This window comes from Manis javanica, chromosome 10 (assembly GCF_040802235.1).
Source record: "Manis javanica isolate MJ-LG chromosome 10, MJ_LKY, whole genome shotgun sequence".
NCBI lineage: Eukaryota > Metazoa > Chordata > Mammalia > Pholidota > Manidae > Manis > Manis javanica.
Window position 1 is genome coordinate 19,463,458 of NC_133165.1, and position 22,867 is coordinate 19,486,324.

Genomic DNA, 22,867 nt, shown 5'->3' on the forward strand with positions numbered 1-22,867 from the left:
CGGCCATGGCCTCGGTTTGCTATTGTCTCAGAAAGGCGGCCACTGTCTACCTAAATAGCTCCACCGGTCATGAGTTACACTGCTACCTGCTGCTGTTTATGAATAACTTCTGTCACAACATCTAAATCTTCACCACAGCATACAGCTCCCAAAGCAGAGACTGGGTCAGCACTTAAAACAGTGCCTTGCACTGCAGACCGAGACAATTGCAGATCTCACCTGCAATCCCAGACGTGTTCTGATGTGTGCTGGCCACGTGGAAGGGAAGTGGTGTGCTCTGGCCAGCTACACACAGGAAGTTCGGATTCAACCCTCCCCAGAAAGGGTTCTTGAGACCAGTTCTACCACTCCGTCCTGATGCAGATCCAAGTGCCCCAGTGGTGGAGTTGCTGTGGGGGGCAGCCATGCTCATCCTAAAGCCCCCTCTGCCAGTGGGACCTGCTCACAACCCAGACGGGAATGGTGATGAGGTGTTGCTGCCAAACATGGAGCTACAGGTCCCACTGCTGGTGGTCAGGGTCATAGCTGCAAAGGCCGAAGTAATGGCTGCAAAAAAGGAGAAAACATGGATCATTGTCTATCCCCACGGACAAAAGTAAATTTGAAATGGATCAAAGACCTGAATGTATGTCATGAAACCAGAAAACACTTAGAAAACAACAGGAAAAAATCTCTTGGACACAAACATGAGCGGCTTCTTCATGAACATATCTTCCCAGGCAAGGGAAAGGAAAGTGAAAATGAACAAATGAGACTGTATGAAGCTTTAAAGCTTCTGTGCAGTAAAGGACACCATCAACAGAAGAAAAGGGCATCCTACAGTATTGGAGAATATATTCATAAATGACAGATCCGATAAAGGGTTGACATCCAAAATATATAAAGAGCTAACACACCTCAACAAACAAAAAGCAAATAATCCAATCAAAAAATGGGCAGGGGAGCTGAACAGTTTCCAAAGAAGAAATTCAGATGGCGAATAGACACATGAAAAGATGGGCCACATTGCTTCTCATCAGAGAAATGTAAATTAAAACCACAATGAGATATCACCTCACACCAGTAAGGAAAGCTACCATCCAAAAGACAAGCAACAAGAAATGTTGGTCAGTTTGTGGAGAAAGGAGAACCCTCCTACACTGTTGGTGGGAATGTAAGTTTGTTCTACCGTTGTGGAAAGCAATATGGAGGTACCTCAAAGCTCAAAAAGGAAATACCAGTTGACCCAGGAATATCACTCCAAGGAATTTACCCTAAGAATACAGCAGCCCAGTTTGAAAAAGAAAGATGCACCCCTATGTTTATCGCAGTAGTGTTTACAACAGCCAAGAAAAGGAAAAAATGTACGTGTCTACCAGTAGATGAATGGATAAAAAAGATGTGATACATATGCACAATGGAATATAATTCAGCCATAAGAAGAAAAATTCTACCATTTAAAACAACATAGATGGAGCTGGAGGGTAATATGCTCAGTGAAATAAGCCAAGCAGAGAAAGACAAGTACCAAATGATTTCACTCATCTCTAGAGTATAAGAGCAAAGGAAAAACTGAAGGAAAAAACAGCAGCAGAATCACAGAACCCAAGAATGGACTAACAGTTACCAAAGGGAAAGGGACTGAGGAGGAGGATGGGTGGGAAGGGAGGGATAAGGGCAGAGACAAAGAAAGGGGGCATTATGATTCACATACATAATGGGGTGAATGGGGAGGGCTAGGCTACACAGAGAAGACAAGGAGTGATTGTACAGCATCATATTAGGCTGACGGACAGGGACACTAATGGGGTTTGTGCGGGGTACTTGGTGAATGGGGGAACCAAGTAAACATACTGTTTTTCCGGTAATTGTAGATAGATACCAAAAAAAGAAAAAAAATTTTACAGGCCGTGAATGATCTTCCTTTCTGCCTATCGCTTAATGTCATTTTATCCCAGTTTCCTTTGTTAACCTCTAGCCACACTGGTCTCTTCTCTGCTCATGAAAACATAAGCTCGTCTCTGCCTTCAGTCCTTTGCTCTTGTGCCTGTAATATCCTCACCCCCAGCCGCTTTACCTGCTCCCAACTCTGGAACTGCGGTGATGGCCTCAGTTTTCTACTGTCTCTAAATGGCTGCTGCTGTCTACCTACATAGCTCCTCCAGTCATGTGTTACACTGCTACCTGGTACTGTTTATGAATAACTTCTGTGATAACATCTAAATCTTCACCACAGCATACAGCTACCAAAGCAGAGACTGGGTCAGCACTTAAAATAGCGCCTTGCACTGCGGACCGAGCCCATTCCAAATCTCACCTGCAATCTCAGACGTGTCCTGAGGTGTCCTGGTCACGTGGCAAGTCGAGAGTGTGCTCTGGCGAGCTGCACCCAGGGAGTTTGGATTCAACCTTCCCCAGAAAGGGTTCTTGAGACCCGTTGTCTTACTCCGTCGTGACCCAAGTCCGAATGACCCAGTGGTGGAGCTACTGTGGGCCGCAGCCACACTGATCACAAAACCTCCACTGCCAGCGGGACCTGCTGACACCCTGGATGTAAATGGTGATAAGGTAGTGCCGCTGAACACTGACATACTGGTCCCGCTGCTGGTGGTCAGGGTCATAGCTGCAAAGGCCGAGGTGATTGCTGCAAAATAGGAGGAAACATGGATCATTGTCTAAACCCATAGACAAAAGTAAATTTGAAATGGATCAAAGACCTGAATGTAAGCCATGAAAGTATAAAACGTTTAGACAAAGACAGCAAAAATCTCTTAGACATAAACATCCGCATCATCTTCTTGAATGTATCTCCTCAGGCAACGGAAACAAAAGCAAAAATGAACAAATGGGACTATATCAAGGTTAAAAGCTTCTGAAAAGTAAAGAACACCATCAACAGAACAAAAGGACATCCTAGAGTATGGGAGAATATATTCATAAATGACAGATCTGGTTAAGGGTTGACATCCAAAATATATAATGAGCTAACAGCTTAACAAACAAAAAGCAAATATTCCAATTAAAAAATGGGCACAGGAGCTAAACAGACAGTTCTCGAAAGAAGAAATTCAGATGGCCAATAGACACATGAAATCATGCATCATATTGCTTATCATCAGAGAAAGGCCAATTAAGACTGCTGGGGACTGATGGTGTTCTTTACATTGTCTTCTCACATGTTTGTAGGCAGAATGGGAAAGCACCTTCCCCCACATCTGAATGCAGGACGGGAAAGCACAAGCTTGAGAACAACTGGTGCAGTCCTTGGAAGTTACCTGTCCACAAAAACATATCTTGTTTTTGTCTTCCATAGGGAGACCTGGAAGATGTGTGGAAACAGCGCCCCTGCTTCTGGCTATGCCCTTCCCCCACTTGCTGATGTGGCGGTTAATGGAGAACAAAGAACATACTGCTTACGCATTCCATGAGCAACTAACTGGACCCCTGCTGAGCCTACCTTTGCCTGGCTACCGCTGATGTCAATACTCTGCTTGATTGTCTATTGGATAATGCTATGTCCTGGAAATCATGTAACCCCACTGCATTATATAAACCCTGGACCTTCAATAAAGTTTTGCTGGCGACACACGGGAGCGTCAGCCCCTCCCAGCACTTTCTTTCATTCCTTTCTTTGCTCCCCCTTCTGCACTTCAGGACCTGCTCGACTTGGCATGGCTGTACCACGTCATACGACCACAATAAGATATCGCCTCACACCAGTAAGGATCGCCGCCATCCAAAACACAAACAACAACAAATGTAGGAGAGGTTGTGGAGAAAGGGAAATCTTTCTACACTTTTGTTGGGAATGTAAATTCATTTAACTTTTGTGAAAAGCAATATGGAGGTTACTCAAAAAGCTCAAAATAGAAATACCATTTGACCCAGGAATTCCAAAACCAACTAATTTATGCTAAGAATACAGCTGTCCAGTTTGAAAAAAAGACAGATGCACCCACTATAGTTATTGCAGCACTATTGACAACAGCCATGAAATGGGAAACAAACTAAGTGTCCATCAGTAGACGAATGGATAAGAAAGATTTGATACATATGCACAATGGAATATAATTCACCTATAAGAAGAAAACAAATTCTACCATTTGCAACAACATGGATGGAGCTAGAGGGTATTATGCTCAGTGAAATAAGCAAGGCGGAGAAAGACAAGTACCAAATGATTTCACTCATCTCTGGAGCATAAGAGCAAAGGAAAAAACTGAAGGAACAAAACAGAAGCACAATCACAGAACCCAAGAATGAACTAAGAGTTACAAAGTGAAAGGGACTGAGGAGGATGGATGGGAAGTGAGGGATTAGGGCAGGGAAAAAGAAAACAGGACATTATGATTAGCATATATAATGTGGGGGAGGGCACGGGAAGGGCTAGGCTATGCATAGAAGTAGTGATTCTACAGTATGTTACTATGCTGATGGACAGTAACTCTAATGGGGTCTGTGCGAGGTACTTGGTGAAGGGGGGAGCCAAATAAACATAATGTTCTTAAGGTAATTGTAGATTGTTAAAAAAAAAAAAAACAATTTAAAAGGCCACGAATGATCTTCCTTTCTGCTTGTCACTTAATGTCATTTTATCTCACTTTCCTTTTTAAACCTCTAGCCACACTGGCACTTCTCTGCTCATGAAAATATGAACTCGTCTCTGCCGTCGCGCCTTTGCTGCTGTGCCGACGAAGTCCTCAACCCCAGCCGATGTTTCAACTCCCAACTCTGGAATTGCGGCCATTGTCTCAGTTCGCTACTGTTTCATAAAGGCTGCGACTAACTACCAAAAAGAGCTCCTCTGGTGATGAGGTACACTGACACCTGAAGCTCTTTAGAGATAAACTATATAAAAAACATCTAACTGTGCAGGAGAGCATACAGCTCCAAAAAGCGGAGACACTCTCAGCACTTAAAACATAAACTGGCACTCCACACACAGCCCCATTCCAAACCGCACCTGCAATCCCAGATGTGTTCTGAGGTGACTGGGGCCATGTGGACGGGAGAGGTTGTGCTATGACCAGCCGCACCCAGGGAGCTTGGATCCAAGGCTCCCCAGAAAGGGTTCTTGAGTCCAGTTCTCTTGAGTCCAGTGCCAAGTGCCCCAGCGGTGGAGCTGCTGTGGGGGGCAGCCATGCTCGTCCCAAAAGCCTCCACTGCCAGTGGGGCCTGCTGACACCCCTGGATGTCAAGGGCGCTGGGATGGTGCTGCCAAACCCTGATGTACTACGGGGTCCCACAGCTGGTGTTCTGGGTCACTGCTCCAAAGCCGGACTTGATGGCTGCCAAAAAAGGGGGAAACATGGATCACTGTCTAACCCCATACACAAAAGTAAATTCAAAATTGGTCGAACCCCTGAATGGAAGCCACGAAAGCATAAAACTCTTAGAGAAGGGACAGGCGAAAGTGTCTTGGCCATAAACATGAGCGACATCTTCGTGAACATATCTCTCCAGGGTAGAAAAAGGAAAAATGAACAAATGGGACTATATCAAGCTTAAAAGCTACTCTACAGTAAAGGGCACCATCAACAGAACAAAAGGGCATCCTCCAGTATGGGGAGAATATATTCCTAAATGACACATCTGATAAAGGGTTGACATCCAGAATATATAAAGAGCTAAAACACCTCAACAAACAAAAAAGGAAATATTGCAATAAAAATGTGGGCAGGGGAGCTGAACAGGCAGTTGGCCAGAGAAGAAATTCAGGTGCCCAACAGACACATGAAAAGATGCACCACATCGCGCTGTCATCAGAGAAATGCTGATTAAAACCACAATGAGGATATGACCACAACACCAGTAAGGATCGCCACCTATCCAAAACGACAAACCACAAACAGATGTTGGCAAGGTTGTGGAGAGAGGGGAACCCTCCTACACTGTTGGTGGGGAACGTAAATTCGTTCAAACCATTGTGGAAAAGCAATACGGAGGTTCCTCAAAAAAGCTCAAAGGAGGAATACCATTTGACCCCAGACAACACCACTCCTGGGAATTGACCCGAAGAATAGAGCAGCACCGTTTTGGTAAAAGACAGATGTACCCCTATGTTTATCGCAGCACTATTGACAACAGCCAAGAAATGGAAACAACCTACGTGTCCATCAGTAGATGAATGTATGCCACAATGGAATATAATTCAGCCATAAGAAGAACACAAATCTTACCATTTGCAACAACATGCTTGGAGCTAGAGGGTATTACGCTCAGTGAAATAAGCGAGGCGGAGAAAGACAAGTACCAAATGGTTTCACTCATCTCTGGAGTATAAGAGCAAAGGAAAAACTGAAGGAAATAAACAGGAGCAGAATCACAGAACCCAAGAATGGACTAACAGTTACCAAAGAGAAAGGGGACTGAGGAAGATGGGTGGGATAGGGGAGGGATAAAGGGCAGGGGAAAAAGAAAGGGGGCATTATGATTAGCATGTATAATGTGGTGGGGCATTACGGGGAGGGCTAGGCTACACAGAGAAGACGAGTAGTGATTCTACAGTATGTTACTAAGCTGATGGACAGTGACTCTAATGGGGTTTGTGCGGGGTACTTGGTGAAGAGGGGAGCCAAATAAACATAACGTTCCTAAGGTAATTGTAGATAGATACCAAAAAAAAAAATTTTTTTAAAGGCCGTGAATGATCTTCCTTTCTGCGTGTCTCTTAATGTCATTTTATTCCACTTTCCCTTATAACCGCTAGCCACGACCTGGCTCTTCTCTGCTCATGAAAACATAAGCTCTTCTCTGCCTTCGGGCCTTTGCTCCTGTGCCTGCAACGTCCTCACACCCCCGCCTCTGTCCCTGCTCCCAACTCTGGAACTGCGGCCATGGCAAACAGTTTCCTATTGTCTAAGACAGGCTGCCGCTGACTACCTAAATAGCTTCTCCGTTTATGGCTTACACTGCTACCTGACGCTGTTTACAGATAACTTCTGTGATAACATCTAAATCTTCACCACAGCATACAGCTCCGAATGCGGAGACTGTGTCAGCACTTTAAGACAGCGCCTGGCACTGCAGACTGAGCCCATTCCAAACCTCACCTGAAAACCCGGGGCGTGTTCTGAGGCGTGCTGGCGACATGGACGGCAGATGGTGTGCTCTCGCCAGCCGCACCCCAGGAGCTTGGATCCAAGGCGCCCCAGAAAGGGTTCTTGAGTCCAGTTCTCCCCACTCCGTCCTGAGGCAGTGCCAAGTGCCCCAGTGGTGGAGCTGCTGTGGGGGGCAGCCACGCTCGTCCACAAAGCCTCCACTGCCAGTGGGGCCTGCTGACACCCTGGATGTCAAGGGCGCTGGGATGGTGCTGCCAAACCCTGATGTACCACGGGTCCCACAGCTGGTGTTCTGGGTCACTGCTCCAAAGCCGGACTTGATGGCTGCAAAAAAGGAGGAAACATGGATCACTGTCTAACCCCATACACAAATGTATATTCAAAATTGGTCAAACCCCTGAATGGAAGCCACGAAACCATAAAACTCTTAGAGAAGGACAGGCGAAAGTGTCTTGGCCATAAACATGAGCGACATCTTCGTGAACATATCTCTCCAGGGAAGAAAAGCAAAAATGAACAAATGGGACTACATCAAGCTTAATAGCTACTCTACAGTAAAGGGCACCATCAACAGAACAAAAGGGCATCCTCCAGTATGGGAGAATATATTCCTAAATGACAGATCTGATAAAGGGTTGACATCCAGAATATATAAAGAGCTAAAACACCTCAACAAACAAAAAGGAAATATTGCAATAAAAATGTGGGCAGGGTAGCTGAACAGACAGAGAAGAACTTCAGGTGCCCAACAGACACATGAAAAGATGCACCACATCGCCTGTCATCAGAGAAATGCTAATTAAAACCACAATGAGATATCACCACACACCAGTAAGGATCGCCACCATCCAAACGACAAACCACAACGGATGTTGCCAAGGTTGTGGAGAGAGGGGAACCCTCCTACACTGTTGGTGGGAACGTAAATTCGTTCAACCATTGTGGAAAGCAATACGGAGGTTCCTCAAAAAGCTGAAAGTAGGAATACCATTTGACCCAGAAACACCACTCCTGGGAATTGACCCGAACAAGAGAGCAGCCCGTTTTGTAAAAGACAGATGTACCCCTATGTTTATCGCAGCACTATTGACAACAGCCAAGAAATGGAAACAACCTACGTGTCCATCAGTAGATGAATGTATGCACAATGGAATATAATTCAACCATAAGAAGAACACAAATCTTACCATTTGCAACAACATTCTTGGAGCTAGAGGGTATTACGCTCAGTGAAATAAGCGAGGCGGAGAAAGACAAGTACCAAATGGTTTCACTCATCTCTGGAGTATAAGAGCAAAGGAAAAACTGAAGGAAATAAACAGGAGCAGAATCACAGAACCCAAGAATGGACTAACAGTTACCAAAGAGAAAGGGACTGAGGAAGATGGGTGGGAAGGGAGGGATAAGGGCAGGGAAAAAGAAAGGGGGCATTATGATTAGCATGTATAATGTGGTGGGGCACGGGGAGGGCTAGGCTACACAGAGAAGACGAGTAGTGATTCTACAGTATGTTACTAAGCTGATGGACAGTGACTCTAATGGGGTTTGTGCGGGGTACTTGGTGAAGAGGGGAGCCACATAAACATAACGGTTCTAAGGTAATTGTAGATAGATACCAAAAAAAAAATTTTTTTTAAAGGCCGTGAATGATCTTCCTTTCTGCGTGTCTCTTAATGTCATTTTATTCCACTTTCCTTTATAACCGCTAGCCACACCTGGCTCTTCTCTGCTCATGAAAACATAAGCTCTTCTCTGCCTTTGGGCCTTTGCTCCTGTGCCTGCAACGTCCTCACACCCCCGCCTCTCTCCCTGCTCCCAACTCTGGAACTGCGGCCATGGCAACAGTTTCCTATTGTCTAAGACAGGCTGCCGCTGACTACCTAAATAGCTTCTCCGTTTATGGCTCACACTGCTACCTGCCGCTGTTTACAGATAACTTCTGTGATGACATCTAAATCTTCACCACAGCATACAGCTCCGAATGCGGAGACTGTGTCAGCACTTAAGACAGCGCCTGGCACTGCAGACTGAGCCCATTCCAAACCTCACCTGAAAACCCGGGCGTGTTCTGAGGCGTGCTGGCGACATGGATGGCAGATGGTGTGCTCTCGCCAGCCACACCCAGGGAGCTTGGATCCAAGGCACCCCAGAAAGGGTTCTTGAGTCCAGTTCTCCCACTCCGTCCTGAGGCAGTGCCAAGTGCCCCAGTGGTGGAGCTGCTGTGGGGGGCAGCCACGCTCGTCCCAAAGCCTCCACTGCCAGTGGGGCCTGCTGACACCCTGGATGTCAAGGGCGCTGGGATGGTGCTGCCAAACCCTGATGTACCACGGGTCCCACAGCTGGTGTTCTGGGTCACTGCTCCAAAGCCGGACTTGATGGCTGCAAAAAAGGGGGAAACATGGATCACTGTCTAACCCCATACACAAAAGTAAGTTCAAAATTGGTCGAACCCCTGAATGGAAGCCATGAAACCATAAAACTCTTAGAGAAGGACAGGGGAAAGTGTCTTGGCCATAAACATGAGCGACATCTTCGTGAACATATCTCTCCAGGGAAGAAAAGCAAAAATGAACAAATGGGACTACATCAAGCTTAATAGCTACTCTACAGTAAAGGGCACCATCAACAGAACAAAAGGGCATCCTCCAGTATGGGAGAATATATTCCTAAATGACAGATCTGATAAAGGGTTGACATCCAGAATATATAAAGAGCTAAAACACCTCAACAAACAAAAAGGAAATATTGCAATAAAAATGTGGGCAGGGTAGCTGAACAGACAGAGAAGAACTTCAGGTGCCCAACAGACACATGAAAAGATGCACCACATCGCCTGTCATCAGAGAAATGCTAATTAAAACCACAATGAGATATCACCACACACCAGTAAGGATCGCCACCATCCAAACGACAAACCACAATGGATGTTGCCAAGGTTGTGGAGAGAGGGGAACCCTCCTACACTGTTGGTGGGAACGTAAATTCGTTCAACCATTGTGGAAAGCAATACGGAGGTTCCTCAAAAAGCTGAAAGTAGGAATACCATTTGACCCAGAAACACCACTCCTGGGAATTGACCCGAAGAAGAGAGCAGCCCGTTTTGTAAAAGACAGATGTACCCCTATGTTTATCGCAGCACTATTGACAACAGCCAAGAAATGGAAACAACCTACGTGTCCATCAGTAGATGAATGTATGCACAATGGAATATAATTCAACCATAAGAAGAACACAAATCTTACCATTTGCAACAACATTCTTGGAGCTAGAGGGTATTACGCTCAGTGAAATAAGCGAGGCGGAGAAAGACAAGTACCAAATGGTTTCACTCATCTCTGGAGTATAAGAGCAAAGGAAAAACTGAAGGAAATAAACAGGAGCAGAATCACAGAACCCAAGAATGGACTAACAGTTACCAAAGAGAAAGGGACTGAGGAAGATGGGTGGGAAGGGAGGGATAAGGGCAGGGAAAAAGAAAGGGGGCATTATGATTAGCATGTATAATGTGGTGGGGCACGGGGAGGGCTAGGCTACACAGAGAAGACGAGTAGTGATTCTACAGTATGTTACTAAGCTGATGGACAGTGACTCTAATGGGGTTTGTGCGGGGTACTTGGTGAAGAGGGGAGCCACATAAACATAACGGTTCTAAGGTAATTGTAGATAGATACCAAAAAAAAAAATTTTTTTAAAGGCCGTGAATGATCTTCCTTTCTGCGTGTCTCTTAATGTCATTTTATTCCACTTTCCTTTATAACCGCTAGCCACACCTGGCTCTTCTCTGCTCATGAAAACATAAGCTCTTCTCTGCCTTTGGGCCTTTGCTCCTGTGCCTGCAACGTCCTCACACCCCCGCCTCTCTCCCTGCTCCCAACTCTGGAACTGCGGCCATGGCAACAGTTTCCTATTGTCTAAGACAGGCTGCCGCTGACTACCTAAATAGCTTCTCCGTTTATGGCTCACACTGCTACCTGCCGCTGTTTACAGATAACTTCTGTGATGACATCTAAATCTTCACCACAGCATACAGCTCCGAATGCGGAGACTGTGTCAGCACTTAAGACAGCGCCTGGCACTGCAGACTGAGCCCATTCCAAACCTCACCTGAAAACCCGGGCGTGTTCTGAGGCGTGCTGGCGACATGGATGGCAGATGGTGTGCTCTCGCCAGCCACACCCAGGGAGCTTGGATCCAAGGCACCCCAGAAAGGGTTCTTGAGTCCAGTTCTCCCACTCCGTCCTGAGGCAGTGCCAAGTGCCCCAGTGGTGGAGCTGCTGTGGGGGGCAGCCACGCTCGTCCCAAAGCCTCCACTGCCAGTGGGGCCTGCTGACACCCTGGATGTCAAGGGCGCTGGGATGGTGCTGCCAAACCCTGATGTACCACGGGTCCCACAGCTGGTGTTCTGGGTCACTGCTCCAAAGCCGGACTTGATGGCTGCAAAAAAGGGGGAAACATGGATCACTGTCTAACCCCATACACAAAAGTAAGTTCAAAATTGGTCGAACCCCTGAATGGAAGCCATGAAACCATAAAACTCTTAGAGAAGGACAGGGGAAAGTGTCTTGGCCATAAACATGAGCGACATCTTCGTGAACATATCTCTCCAGGGAAGAAAAGCAAAAATGAACAAATGGGACTATATCAAGCTTAAAAGCTACTCTACAGTAAAGGGCACCATCAACAGAACAAAAGGGCATCCTCCAGTATGGGAGAATATATTCCTAAATCACAGATCTGATAAAGGGTTGACATCCAGAATATATAAAGAGCTAAAACACCTCAACAAACAGAAAGGAAATATTGCAATAAAAATGTGGGCAGGGGAGCTGAACAGGCAGTTGGCCAGAGAAGAAATTCAGGTGCCCAACAGACACATGAAAAGATGCACCACATCGCCTGTCATCAGAGAAATGCTAATTAAAACCACAATGAGATATGACCACACACCAGTAAGGATCGCCACCATCCAAACGACAAACCACAACAGATGTTGGCAAGGTTGTGGAGAGAGGGGAACCCTCCTACACTGTTGGTGGGAACGTAAATTCATTCAACCATTGTGGAAAGCAATACGGAGGTTCCTCAAAAAGCTCAAAGTAGGAATACCATTTGACCCAGCAACACCACTCCTGGGAAATGACCCGAAGAATAGAGCAGCCCGTTTTGTAAAAGACAGATGTACCCCTATGTTTATCGCAGCACTATTGACAACAGCCAAGAAATGGAAACAACCTACGTGTCCATCAGTAGATGAATGTATGCACAATGGAATATAATTCATCCATAAGAAGAACACAAATCTTACCATTTGCAACAACATGCTTGGAGCTAGAGGGTATTACGCTCAGTGAAATAAGCGAGGCGGAGAAAGACAAGTACCAAATGGTTTCACTCATCTCTGGAGTATAAGAGCAAAGGAAAAACTGAAGGAAATAAACAGGAGCAGAATCACAGAACCCAAGAATGGACTAACAGTTACCAAAGAGAAAGGGACTGAGGAAGATGGGTGGGAAGGGAGGGATAAGGGCAGGGAAAAAGAAAGGGGACATTATGATTAGCATGTATAATGTGGTGGGGCACGGGGAGGGCTAGGCTACACAGAGAAGACGAGTAGTGATTCTACAGTATGTTACTAAGCTGATGGACAGTGACTCTAATGGGGTTTGTGCGGGGTTACTTGGTGAAGAGGGGAGCCAAATAAACATAACGTTCCTAAGGTAATTGTAGATAGATACCAAAAAAAGAAAATTTTTTAAAGGCCGTGAATGATCTTCCTTTCTGCATGTCTCTTAATGTCATTTTATTCCACTTTCCTTTATAACCGCTAGCCACACCTGGCTCTTCTCTGCTCATGAAAACATAAGCTCTTCTCTGCCTTCGGGCCTTTGCTCCTGTGCCTGCAACGTCCTCACACCCCCGCCTCTGTCCCTGCTCCCAACTCTGGAACTGCGGCCATGGCAACAGTTTGCTATTGTCTCAGAAAGGCTGCCGCTGACTACCTAAATAGCTTCTCCGTTTATGCCTTACACTGCTACCTGACGCTGTTTACAGATAACTTCTGTGATAACATCTAAATCTTCACCACAGCATACAGCTCCGAATGCGGAGATTGTGTCAGCACTTAAGACAGCGCCTGGCACTGCAGACTGAGCCCATTCCAAACCTCACCTGAAAACCCGGGCGTGTTCTGAGGCGTGCTGGCGACATGGACGGCAGATGGTGTGCTCTCGCCAGCCGCACCCAGGGAGCTTGGATCCAAGGCACCCCAGAAAGGGTTCTTGAGTCCAGTTCTCCCACTCCGTCCTGAGGCAGTGCCAAGTGCCCCAGTGGTGGAGCTGCTGTGGGGGGCAGCCACGCTCGTCCCAAAGCCTCCACTGCCAGTGGGGCCTGCTGACACCCTGGATGTCAAGGGCGCTGGGATGGTGCTGCCAAACCCTGATGTACCACGGGTCCCACAGCTGGTGTTCTGGGTCACTGCTCCAAAGCCGGACTTGATGGCTGCAAAAAAGGGCGAAACATGGATCACTGTCTAACCCCATACACAAAAGTAAGTTCAAAATTGGTCGAACCCCTGAATGGAAGCCACGAAACCATAAAACTCTTAGAGAAGGACAGGGGAAAGTGTCTTGGCCATAAACATGAGCGACATCTTCGTGAACATATCTCTCCAGGGAAGAAAAGCAAAAATGAACAAATGGGACTATATCAAGCTTAAAAGCTACTCTACAGTAAAGGGCACCATCAACAGAACAAAAGGGCATCCTCCAGTATGGGAGAATATATTCCTAAATCACAGATCTGATAAAGGGTTGACATCCAGAATATATAAAGAGCTAAAACACCTCAACAAACAGAAAGGAAATATTGCAATAAAAATGTGGGCAGGGGAGCTGAACAGGCAGTTGGCCAGAGAAGAAATTCAGGTGCCCAACAGACACATGAAAAGATGCACCACATCGCCTGTCATCAGAGAAATGCTAATTAAAACCACAATGAGATATGACCACACACCAGTAAGGATCGCCACCATCCAAACGACAAACCACAACAGATGTTGGCAAGGTTGTGGAGAGAGGGGAACCCTCCTACACTGTTGGTGGGAACGTAAATTCATTCAACCATTGTGGAAAGCAATACGGAGGTTCCTCAAAAAGCTCAAAGTAGGAATACCATTTGACCCAGCAACACCACTCCTGGGAAATGACCCGAAGAATAGAGCAGCCCGTTTTGTAAAAGACAGATGTACCCCTATGTTTATCGCAGCACTATTGACAACAGCCAAGAAATGGAAACAACCTACGTGTCCATCAGTAGATGAATGTATGCACAATGGAATATAATTCATCCATAAGAAGAACACAAATCTTACCATTTGCAACAACATGCTTGGAGCTAGAGGGTATTACGCTCAGTGAAATAAGCGAGGCGGAGAAAGACAAGTACCAAATGGTTTCACTCATCTCTGGAGTATAAGAGCAAAGGAAAAACTGAAGGAAATAAACAGGAGCAGAATCACAGAACCCAAGAATGGACTAACAGTTACCAAAGAGAAAGGGACTGAGGAAGATGGGTGGGAAGGGAGGGATAAGGGCAGGGAAAAAGAAAGGGGACATTATGATTAGCATGTATAATGTGGTGGGGCACGGGGAGGGCTAGGCTACACAGAGAAGACGAGTAGTGATTCTACAGTATGTTACTAAGCTGATGGACAGTGACTCTAATGGGGTTTGTGCGGGGTACTTGGTGAAGAGGGGAGCCAAATAAACATAACGTTCCTAAGGTAATTGTAGATAGATACCAAAAAAAGAAAATTTTTTAAAGGCCGTGAATGATCTTCCTTTCTGCATGTCTCTTAATGTCATTTTATTCCACTTTCCTTTATAACCGCTAGCCACACCTGGCTCTTCTCTGCTCATGAAAACATAAGCTCTTCTCTGCCTTCGGGCCTTTGCTCCTGTGCCTGCAACGTCCTCACACCCCCGCCTCTGTCCCTGCTCCCAACTCTGGAACTGCGGCCATGGCAACAGTTTGCTATTGTCTCAGAAAGGCTGCCGCTGACTACCTAAATAGCTTCTCCGTTTATGCCTTACACTGCTACCTGACGCTGTTTACAGATAACTTCTGTGATAACATCTAAATCTTCACCACAGCATACAGCTCCGAATGCGGAGATTGTGTCAGCACTTAAGACAGCGCCTGGCACTGCAGACTGAGCCCATTCCAAACCTCACCTGAAAACCCGGGCGTGTTCTGAGGCGTGCTGGCGACATGGACGGCAGATGGTGTGCTCTCGCCAGCCGCACCCAGGGAGCTTGGATCCAAGGCACCCCAGAAAGGGTTCTTGAGTCCAGTTCTCCCACTCCGTCCTGAGGCAGTGCCAAGTGCCCCAGTGGTGGAGCTGCTGTGGGGGGCAGCCACGCTCGTCCCAAAGCCTCCACTGCCAGTGGGGCCTGCTGACACCCTGGATGTCAAGGGCGCTGGGATGGTGCTGCCAAACCCTGATGTACCACGGGTCCCACAGCTGGTGTTCTGGGTCACTGCTCCAAAGCCGGACTTGATGGCTGCAAAAAAGGGCGAAACATGGATCACTGTCTAACCCCATACACAAAAGTAAGTTCAAAATTGGTCGAACCCCTGAATGGAAGCCACGAAACCATAAAACTCTTAGAGAAGGACAGGGGAAAGTGTCTTGGCCATAAACATGAGCGACATATTCGTGAACATATCTCTCCAAGGAAGAAAAGCAAAAATGAACAAATGGGACTATATCAAGCTTAAAAGCTACTCTACAGTAAAGGGCACCATCAACAGAACAAAAGGGCATCCTCCAGTATGGGAGAATATATTCCTAAATGACAGATCTGATAAAGGGTTGACATCCAGAATATATAAAGAGCTAAAACACCTCAACAAACAAAAAGGAAATATTGCAATAAAAATGTGGGCAGGGGAGCTGAACAGGCAGTTGGCCAGAGAAGAAATTCAGGTGCCCAACAGACACATGAAAAGATGCACCACATCGCCTGTCATCAGAGAAATGCTAATTAAAACCACAATGAGATATGACCACACACCAGTAAGGATCGCCACCATCCAAACGACAAACCACAACAGATGTTGGCAAGGTTGTGGAGAGAGGGGAACCCTCCTACACTGTCGGTGGGAACGTAAATTCGTTCAACCATTGTGGAAAGCAATACGGAGGTTCCTCAAAAAGCTCAAAGTAGGAATACCATTTGACCCAGCAACACCACTCCTGGGAAATGACCCGAAGAATAGAGCAGCCCGTTTTGTAAAAGACAGATGTACCCCTATGTTTATCGCAGCACTATTGACAACAGCCAAGAAATGGAAACAACCTACGTGTCCATCAGTAGATGAATGTATGCACAATGGAATATAATTCAGCCATAAGAAGAACACAAATCTTACCATTTGCAACAAAATGCTTGGAGCTAGAGGGTATTACGCTCAGTGAAATAAGCGAGGCGGAGAAAGACAAGTACCAAATGGTTTCACTCATCTCTGGAGTATAAGAGCAAAGGAAAAACTGAAGGAAATAAACAGGAGCAGAATCACAGAACCCAAGAATGGACTAACAGTTACCAAAGAGAAAGGGACTGAGGAAGATGGGTGGGAAGGGAGGGATAAGGGCAGGGAAAAAGAAAGGGGGCATTATGATTAGCATGTATAATGTGGTGGGGCACGGGGAGGGCTAGGCTACACAGAGAAGACGAGTAGTGATTCTACAGTATGTTACTAAGCTGATGGACAGTGACTCTAATGGGGTTTGTGCGGGGTACGTGGTGAAGAGGGGAGCCACATAAACATAACGTTCCTAAGGTAATTGTAGATAGATACCAAAAAAAGAAAATTTTTTAAAGGCAGTGAATGATCTTCCTTTCTGCGTGTCTCTTAATGTCATTTTATTCCACTTTCCTTTATAACCGCTAGCCACACCTGGCTCTTCTCTGCTCATGAAAACATAAGCTCTTCTCTGCCTTCGGGCCTTTGCTCCTGTGCCTGCAACGTCCTCACACCCCTCCTCTGTCCCTGCTCCCAACTCTGGAACTGCGGCCATGGCAACAGTTTCCTATTGTCTAAGACAGGCTGACGCTGACTACCTAAATAGCTTCTCCGTTTATGGCTTACACTGCTACCTGCCGCTGTTTACAGATAACTTCTGTGATAACATCTAAATCTTCACCACAGCATACAGCTCCGAATGCGGAGACTGTGTCAGCACTTAAGACAGCGCCTGGCACTGCAGACTGAGCCCATTCCAAACCTCACCTGAAAACCCGGGCGTGTTCTGAGGCGTGCTGGCGACATGGACGGCAGATGGTGTGCTCTCGCCAGCCGCACCCAGGGAGCTTGGATCCAAGGCACCCCAGAAAGGGTTCTTGAGTCCAGTTCTCCCACTCCGTCCTGAGGCAGTGCCAAGTGCCCCAGTGGTGGAGCTGCTGTGGGGGGCAGCCACGCTCGTCCCAAAGCCTCCACTGCCAGTGGGGCCTGCTGACACCCTGGATGTCAAGGGCGCTGGGATGGTGCTGCCAAACCCTGATGTACCACGGGTCCCACAGCTGGTGTTCTGGGTCACTGCTCCAAAGCCGGACTTGATGGCTGCAAAAAAGGGCGAAACATGGATCACTGTCTAACCCCATACACAAAAGTAAGTTCAAAATTGGTCGAACCCCTGAATGGAAGCCACGAAACCATAAAACTCTTAGAGAAGGACAGGGGAAAGTGTCTTGGCCATAAACATGAGCGACATCTTCGTGAACATATCTCTCCAGGGAAGAAAAGCAAAAATGAACAAATGGGACTATATCAAGCTTAAAAGCTACTCTACAGTAAAGGGCACCATCAACAGAACAAAAGGGCATCCTCCAGTATGGGAGAATATATTCCTAAATCACAGATCTGATAAAGGGTTGACATCCAGAATATATAAAGAGCTAAAACACCTCAACAAACAAAAAGGAAATATTGCAATAAAAATGTGGGCAGGGGAGCTGAACAGGCAGTTGGCCAGAGAAGAAATTCAGGTGCCCAACAGACACATGAAAAGATGCACCACATCGCCTGTCATCAGAGAAATGCTAATTAAAACCACAATGAGATATGACCACACACCTGTAAGGATCGCCACCATCCAAACGACAAACCACAACAGATGTTGGCAAGGTTGTGGAGAGAGGGGAACCCTCCTACACGGTTGGTGGGAACGTAAATTCATTCAACCATTGTGGAAAGCAATACGGAGGTTCCTCAAAAAGCTCAAAGTAGGAATACCATTTGACCCAGCAACACCACTCCTGGGAAATGACCCGAAGAATAGAGCAGCCCGTTTTGTAAAAGACAGATGTACCCCTATGTTTATCGCAGCACTATTGACAACAGCCAAGAAATGGAAACAACCTACGTGTCCATCAGTAGATGAATGTATGCACAATGGAATATAATTCAGCCATAAGAAGAACACAAATCTTACCATTTGCAACAACATGCTTGGAGCTAGAGGGTATTACGCTCAGTGAAATAAGCGAGGCGGAGAAAGACAAGTACCAAATGGTTTCACTCATCTCTGGAGTATAAGAGCAAAGGAAAAACTGAAGGAAATAAACAGGAGCAGAATCACAGAACCCAAAAATGGACTAACAGTTACCAAAGAGAAAGGGACTGAGGAAGATGGGTGGGAAGGGAGGGATAAGGGCAGGGAAAAAGAAAGGGGGCATTATGATTAGCATGTATAATGTGGTGGGGCACGGGGAGGGCTAGGCTACACAGAGAAGACGAGTAGTGATTCTACAGTATGTTACTAAGCTGATGGACAGTGACTCTAATGGGGTTTGTGCGGGGTACTTGGTGAAGAGGGGAGCCAAATAAACATAACGTTCCTAAGGTAATTGTAGATAGATACCAAAAAAAGAAAATTTTTTAAAGGCCGTGAATGATCTTCCTTTCTGCGTGTCTCTTAATGTCATTTTATTCCACTTTCCTTTATAACCGCTAGCCACACCTGGCTCTTCTCTGCTCATGAAAACATAAGCTCTTCTCTGCCTTCGGGCCTTTGCTCCTGTGCCTGCAACGTCCTCACACCCCCGCCTCTGTCCCTGCTCCCAACTCTGGAACTGCGGCCATGGCAACAGTTTGCTATTGTCTCAGAAAGGCTGCCGCTGACTACCTAAATAGCTTCTCCGTTTATGCCTTACACTGCTACCTGACGCTGTTTACAGATAACTTCTGTGATAACATCTAAATCTTCACCACAGCATACAGCTCCGAAAGCGGAGACTGTGTCAGCACTTAAGACAGCGCCTGGCACTGCAGACTGAGCCCATTCCAAACCTCACCTGAAAACCCGGGCGTGCTCTGAGGCGTGCTGGCGACATGGACGGCAGATGGTGTGCTCTCGCCAGCCGCACCCAGGGAGCTTGGATCCAAGGCACCCCAGAAAGGGTTCTTGAGTCCAGTTCTCCCACTCCGTCCTGAGGCAGTGCCAAGTGCCCCAGTGGTGGAGCTGCTGTGGGGGGCAGCCACGCTCGTCCCAAAGCCTCCACTGCCAGTGGGGCCTGCTGACACCCTGGATGTCAAGGGCGCTGGGATGGTGCTGCCAAACCCTGATGTACCACGGGTCCCACAGCTGGTGTTCTGGGTCACTGCTCCAAAGCCGGACTTGATGGCTGCAAAAAAGGGGGAAACATGGATCACTGTCTAACCCCATACACAAAAGTAAGTTCAAAATTGGTCGAACCCCTGAATGGAAGCCACGAAACCATAAAACTCTTAGAGAAGGACAGGGGAAAGTGTCTTGGCCATAAACATGAGCGACATCTTCGTGAACATATCTCTCCAGGGAAGAAAAGCAAAAATGAACAAATGGGACTATATCAAGCTTAAAAGCTACTCTACAGTAAAGGGCACCATCAACAGAACAAAAGGGCATCCTCCAGTATGGGAGAATATATTCCTAAATCACAGATCTGATAAAGGGTTGACATCCAGAATATATAAAGAGCTAAAACACCTCAACAAACAAAAAGGAAATATTGCAATAAAAATGTGGGCAGGGGAGCTGAACAGGCAGTTGGCCAGAGAAGAAATTCAGGTGCCCAACAGACACATGAAAAGATGCACCACATCGCCTGTCATCAGAGAAATGCTAATTAAAACCACAATGAGATATGACCACACACCAGTAAGGATCGCCACCATCCAAACGACAAACCACAACAGATGTTGGCAAGGTTGTGGAGAGACGGGAACCCTCCTACACGGTTGGTGGGAACGTAAATTCATTCAACCATTGTGGAAAGCAATACGGAGGTTCCTCAAAAAGCTCAAAGTAGGAATACCATTTGACCCAGCAACACCACTCCTGGGAAATGACCCGAAGAATAGAGCAGCCCGTTTTGTAAAAGACAGATGTACCCCTATGTTTATCGCAGCACTATTGACAACAGCCAAGAAATGGAAACAACCTATGTGTCCATCAGTAGATGAATGTATGCACAATGGAATATAATTCAGCCATAAGAAGAACACAAATCTTACCATTTGCAACAACATGCTTGGAGCTAGAGGGTATTACGCTCAGTGAAATAAGCGAGGCGGAGAAAGACAAGTACCAAATGGTTTCACTCATCTCTGGAGTATAAGAGCAAAGGAAAAACTGAAGGAAATAAACAGGAGCAGAATCACAGAACCCAAAAATGGACTAACAGTTACCAAAGAGAAAGGGACTGAGGAAGATGGGTGGGAAGGGAGGGATAAGGGCAGGGAAAAAGAAAGGGGGCATTATGATTAGCATGTATAATGTGGTGGGGCACGGGGAGGGCTAGGCTACACAGAGAAGACGAGTAGTGATTCTACAGTATGTTACTAAGCTGATGGACAGTGACTCTAATGGGGTTTGTGCGGGGTACTTGGTGAAGAGGGGAGCCAAATAAACATAACGTTCCTAAGGTAATTGTAGATAGATACCAAAAAAAGAAAATTTTTTAAAGGCCGTGAATGATCTTCCTTTCTGCGTGTCTCTTAATGTCATTTTATTCCACTTTCCTTTATAACCGCTAGCCACACCTGGCTCTTCTCTGCTCATGAAAACATAAGCTCTTCTCTGCCTTCGGGCCTTTGCTCCTGTGCCTGCAACGTCCTCACACCCCCGCCTCTGTCCCTGCTCCCAACTCTGGAACTGCGGCCATGGCAACAGTTTGCTATTGTCTCAGAAAGGCTGCCGCTGACTACCTAAATAGCTTCTCCGTTTATGCCTTACACTGCTACCTGACGCTGTTTACAGATAACTTCTGTGATAACATCTAAATCTTCACCACAGCATACAGCTCCGAATGCGGAGATTGTGTCAGCACTTAAGACAGCGCCTGGCACTGCAGACTGAGCCCATTCCAAACCTCACCTGAAAACCCGGGCGTGTTCTGAGGCGTGCTGGCGACATGGACGGCAGATGGTGTGCTCTCGCCAGCCGCACCCAGGGAGCTTGGATCCAAGGCACCCCAGAAAGGGTTCTTGAGTCCAGTTCTCCCACTCCGTCCTGAGGCAGTGCCAAGTGCCCCAGTGGTGGAGCTGCTGTGGGGGGCAGCCACGCTCGTCCCAAAGCCTCCACTGCCAGTGGGGCCTGCTGACACCCTGGATGTCAAGGGCGCTGGGATGGTGCTGCCAAACCCTGATGTACCACGGGTCCCACAGCTGGTGTTCTGGGTCACTGCTCCAAAGCCGGACTTGATGGCTGCAAAAAAGGGGGAAACATGGATCACTGTCTAACCCCATACACAAAAGTAAGTTCAAAATTGGTCGAACCCCTGAATGGAAGCCACGAAACCATAAAACTCTTAGAGAAGGACAGGGGAAAGTGTCTTGGCCATAAACATGAGCGACATCTTCGTGAACATATCTCTCCAGGGAAGAAAAGCAAAAATGAACAAATGGGACTATATCAAGCTTAAAAGCTACTCTACAGTAAAGGGCACCATCAACAGAACAAAAGGGCATCCTCCAGTATGGGAGAATATATTCCTAAATGACAGATCTGATAAAGGGTTGACATCCAGAATATATAAAGAGCTAAAACACCTCAACAAACAAAAAGGAAATATTGCAATAAAAATGTGGGCAGGGGAGCTGAACAGGCAGTTGGCCAGAGAAGAAATTCAGGTGCCCAACACACACATGAAAAGATGCACCACATCGCCTGTCATCAGAGAAATGCTAATTAAAACCACAATGAGATATGACCACACACCAGTAAGGATCGCCACCATCCAAACGACAAACCACAACAGATGTTGGCAAGGTTGTGGAGAGAGGGGAACCCTCCTACACGGTTGGTGGGAACGTAAATTCATTCAACCATTGTGGAAAGCAATACGGAGGTTCCTCAAAAAGCTCAAAGTAGGAATACCATTTGACCCAGCAACACCACTCCTGGGAAATGACCCGAAGAATAGAGCAGCCCGTTTTGTAAAAGACAGATGTACCCCTATGTTTATCGCAGCACTATTGACAACAGCCAAGAAATGGAAACAACCTACGTGTCCATCAGTAGATGAATGTATGCACAATGGAATATAATTCAGCCATAAGAAGAACACAAATCTTACCATTTGCAACAACATGCTTGGAGCTAGAGGGTATTACGCTCAGTGAAATAAGCGAGGCGGAGAAAGACAAGTACCAAATGGTTTCACTCATCTCTGGAGTATAAGAGCAAAGGAAAAACTGAAGGAAATAAACAGGAGCAGAATCACAGAACCCAAAAATGGACTAACAGTTACCAAAGAGAAAGGGACTGAGGAAGATGGGTGGGA

General features: G+C 46.5%; 2 protein-coding genes across 2 annotated transcripts in view; one reads left to right on the forward strand and one right to left on the reverse strand.

Annotated features, from left to right (window-relative positions):
* The window catches only part of LOC140843706 (uncharacterized), a 98,245-nt gene that overhangs the window by 26,402 nt on the left and 48,976 nt on the right, over positions 1–22,867 (forward strand). The gene's annotated exons all lie outside the window — the stretch shown is intronic.
* The window catches only part of LOC108400062 (uncharacterized), a 55,873-nt gene that overhangs the window by 5,647 nt on the left and 27,359 nt on the right, over positions 1–22,867 (reverse strand). The window contains exons 15-25 of the mRNA XM_073214133.1: positions 21,460–21,789; positions 19,397–19,726; positions 17,334–17,663; positions 15,272–15,601; positions 13,209–13,538; positions 11,145–11,474; positions 9,090–9,419; positions 7,163–7,364; positions 4,943–5,211; positions 2,297–2,623; positions 220–546 (exon numbers count right to left, since the gene is read on the reverse strand). Of these exons, the coding sequence (XP_073070234.1) occupies positions 443–546; positions 2,297–2,623; positions 4,943–5,211; positions 7,163–7,364; positions 9,090–9,419; positions 11,145–11,474; positions 13,209–13,538; positions 15,272–15,601; positions 17,334–17,663; positions 19,397–19,726; positions 21,460–21,789 (3,212 nt within the window). The 3' untranslated portion in view covers positions 220–442. The remainder of the gene's footprint in view (positions 1–219; positions 547–2,296; positions 2,624–4,942; positions 5,212–7,162; positions 7,365–9,089; positions 9,420–11,144; positions 11,475–13,208; positions 13,539–15,271; positions 15,602–17,333; positions 17,664–19,396; positions 19,727–21,459; positions 21,790–22,867) is intronic.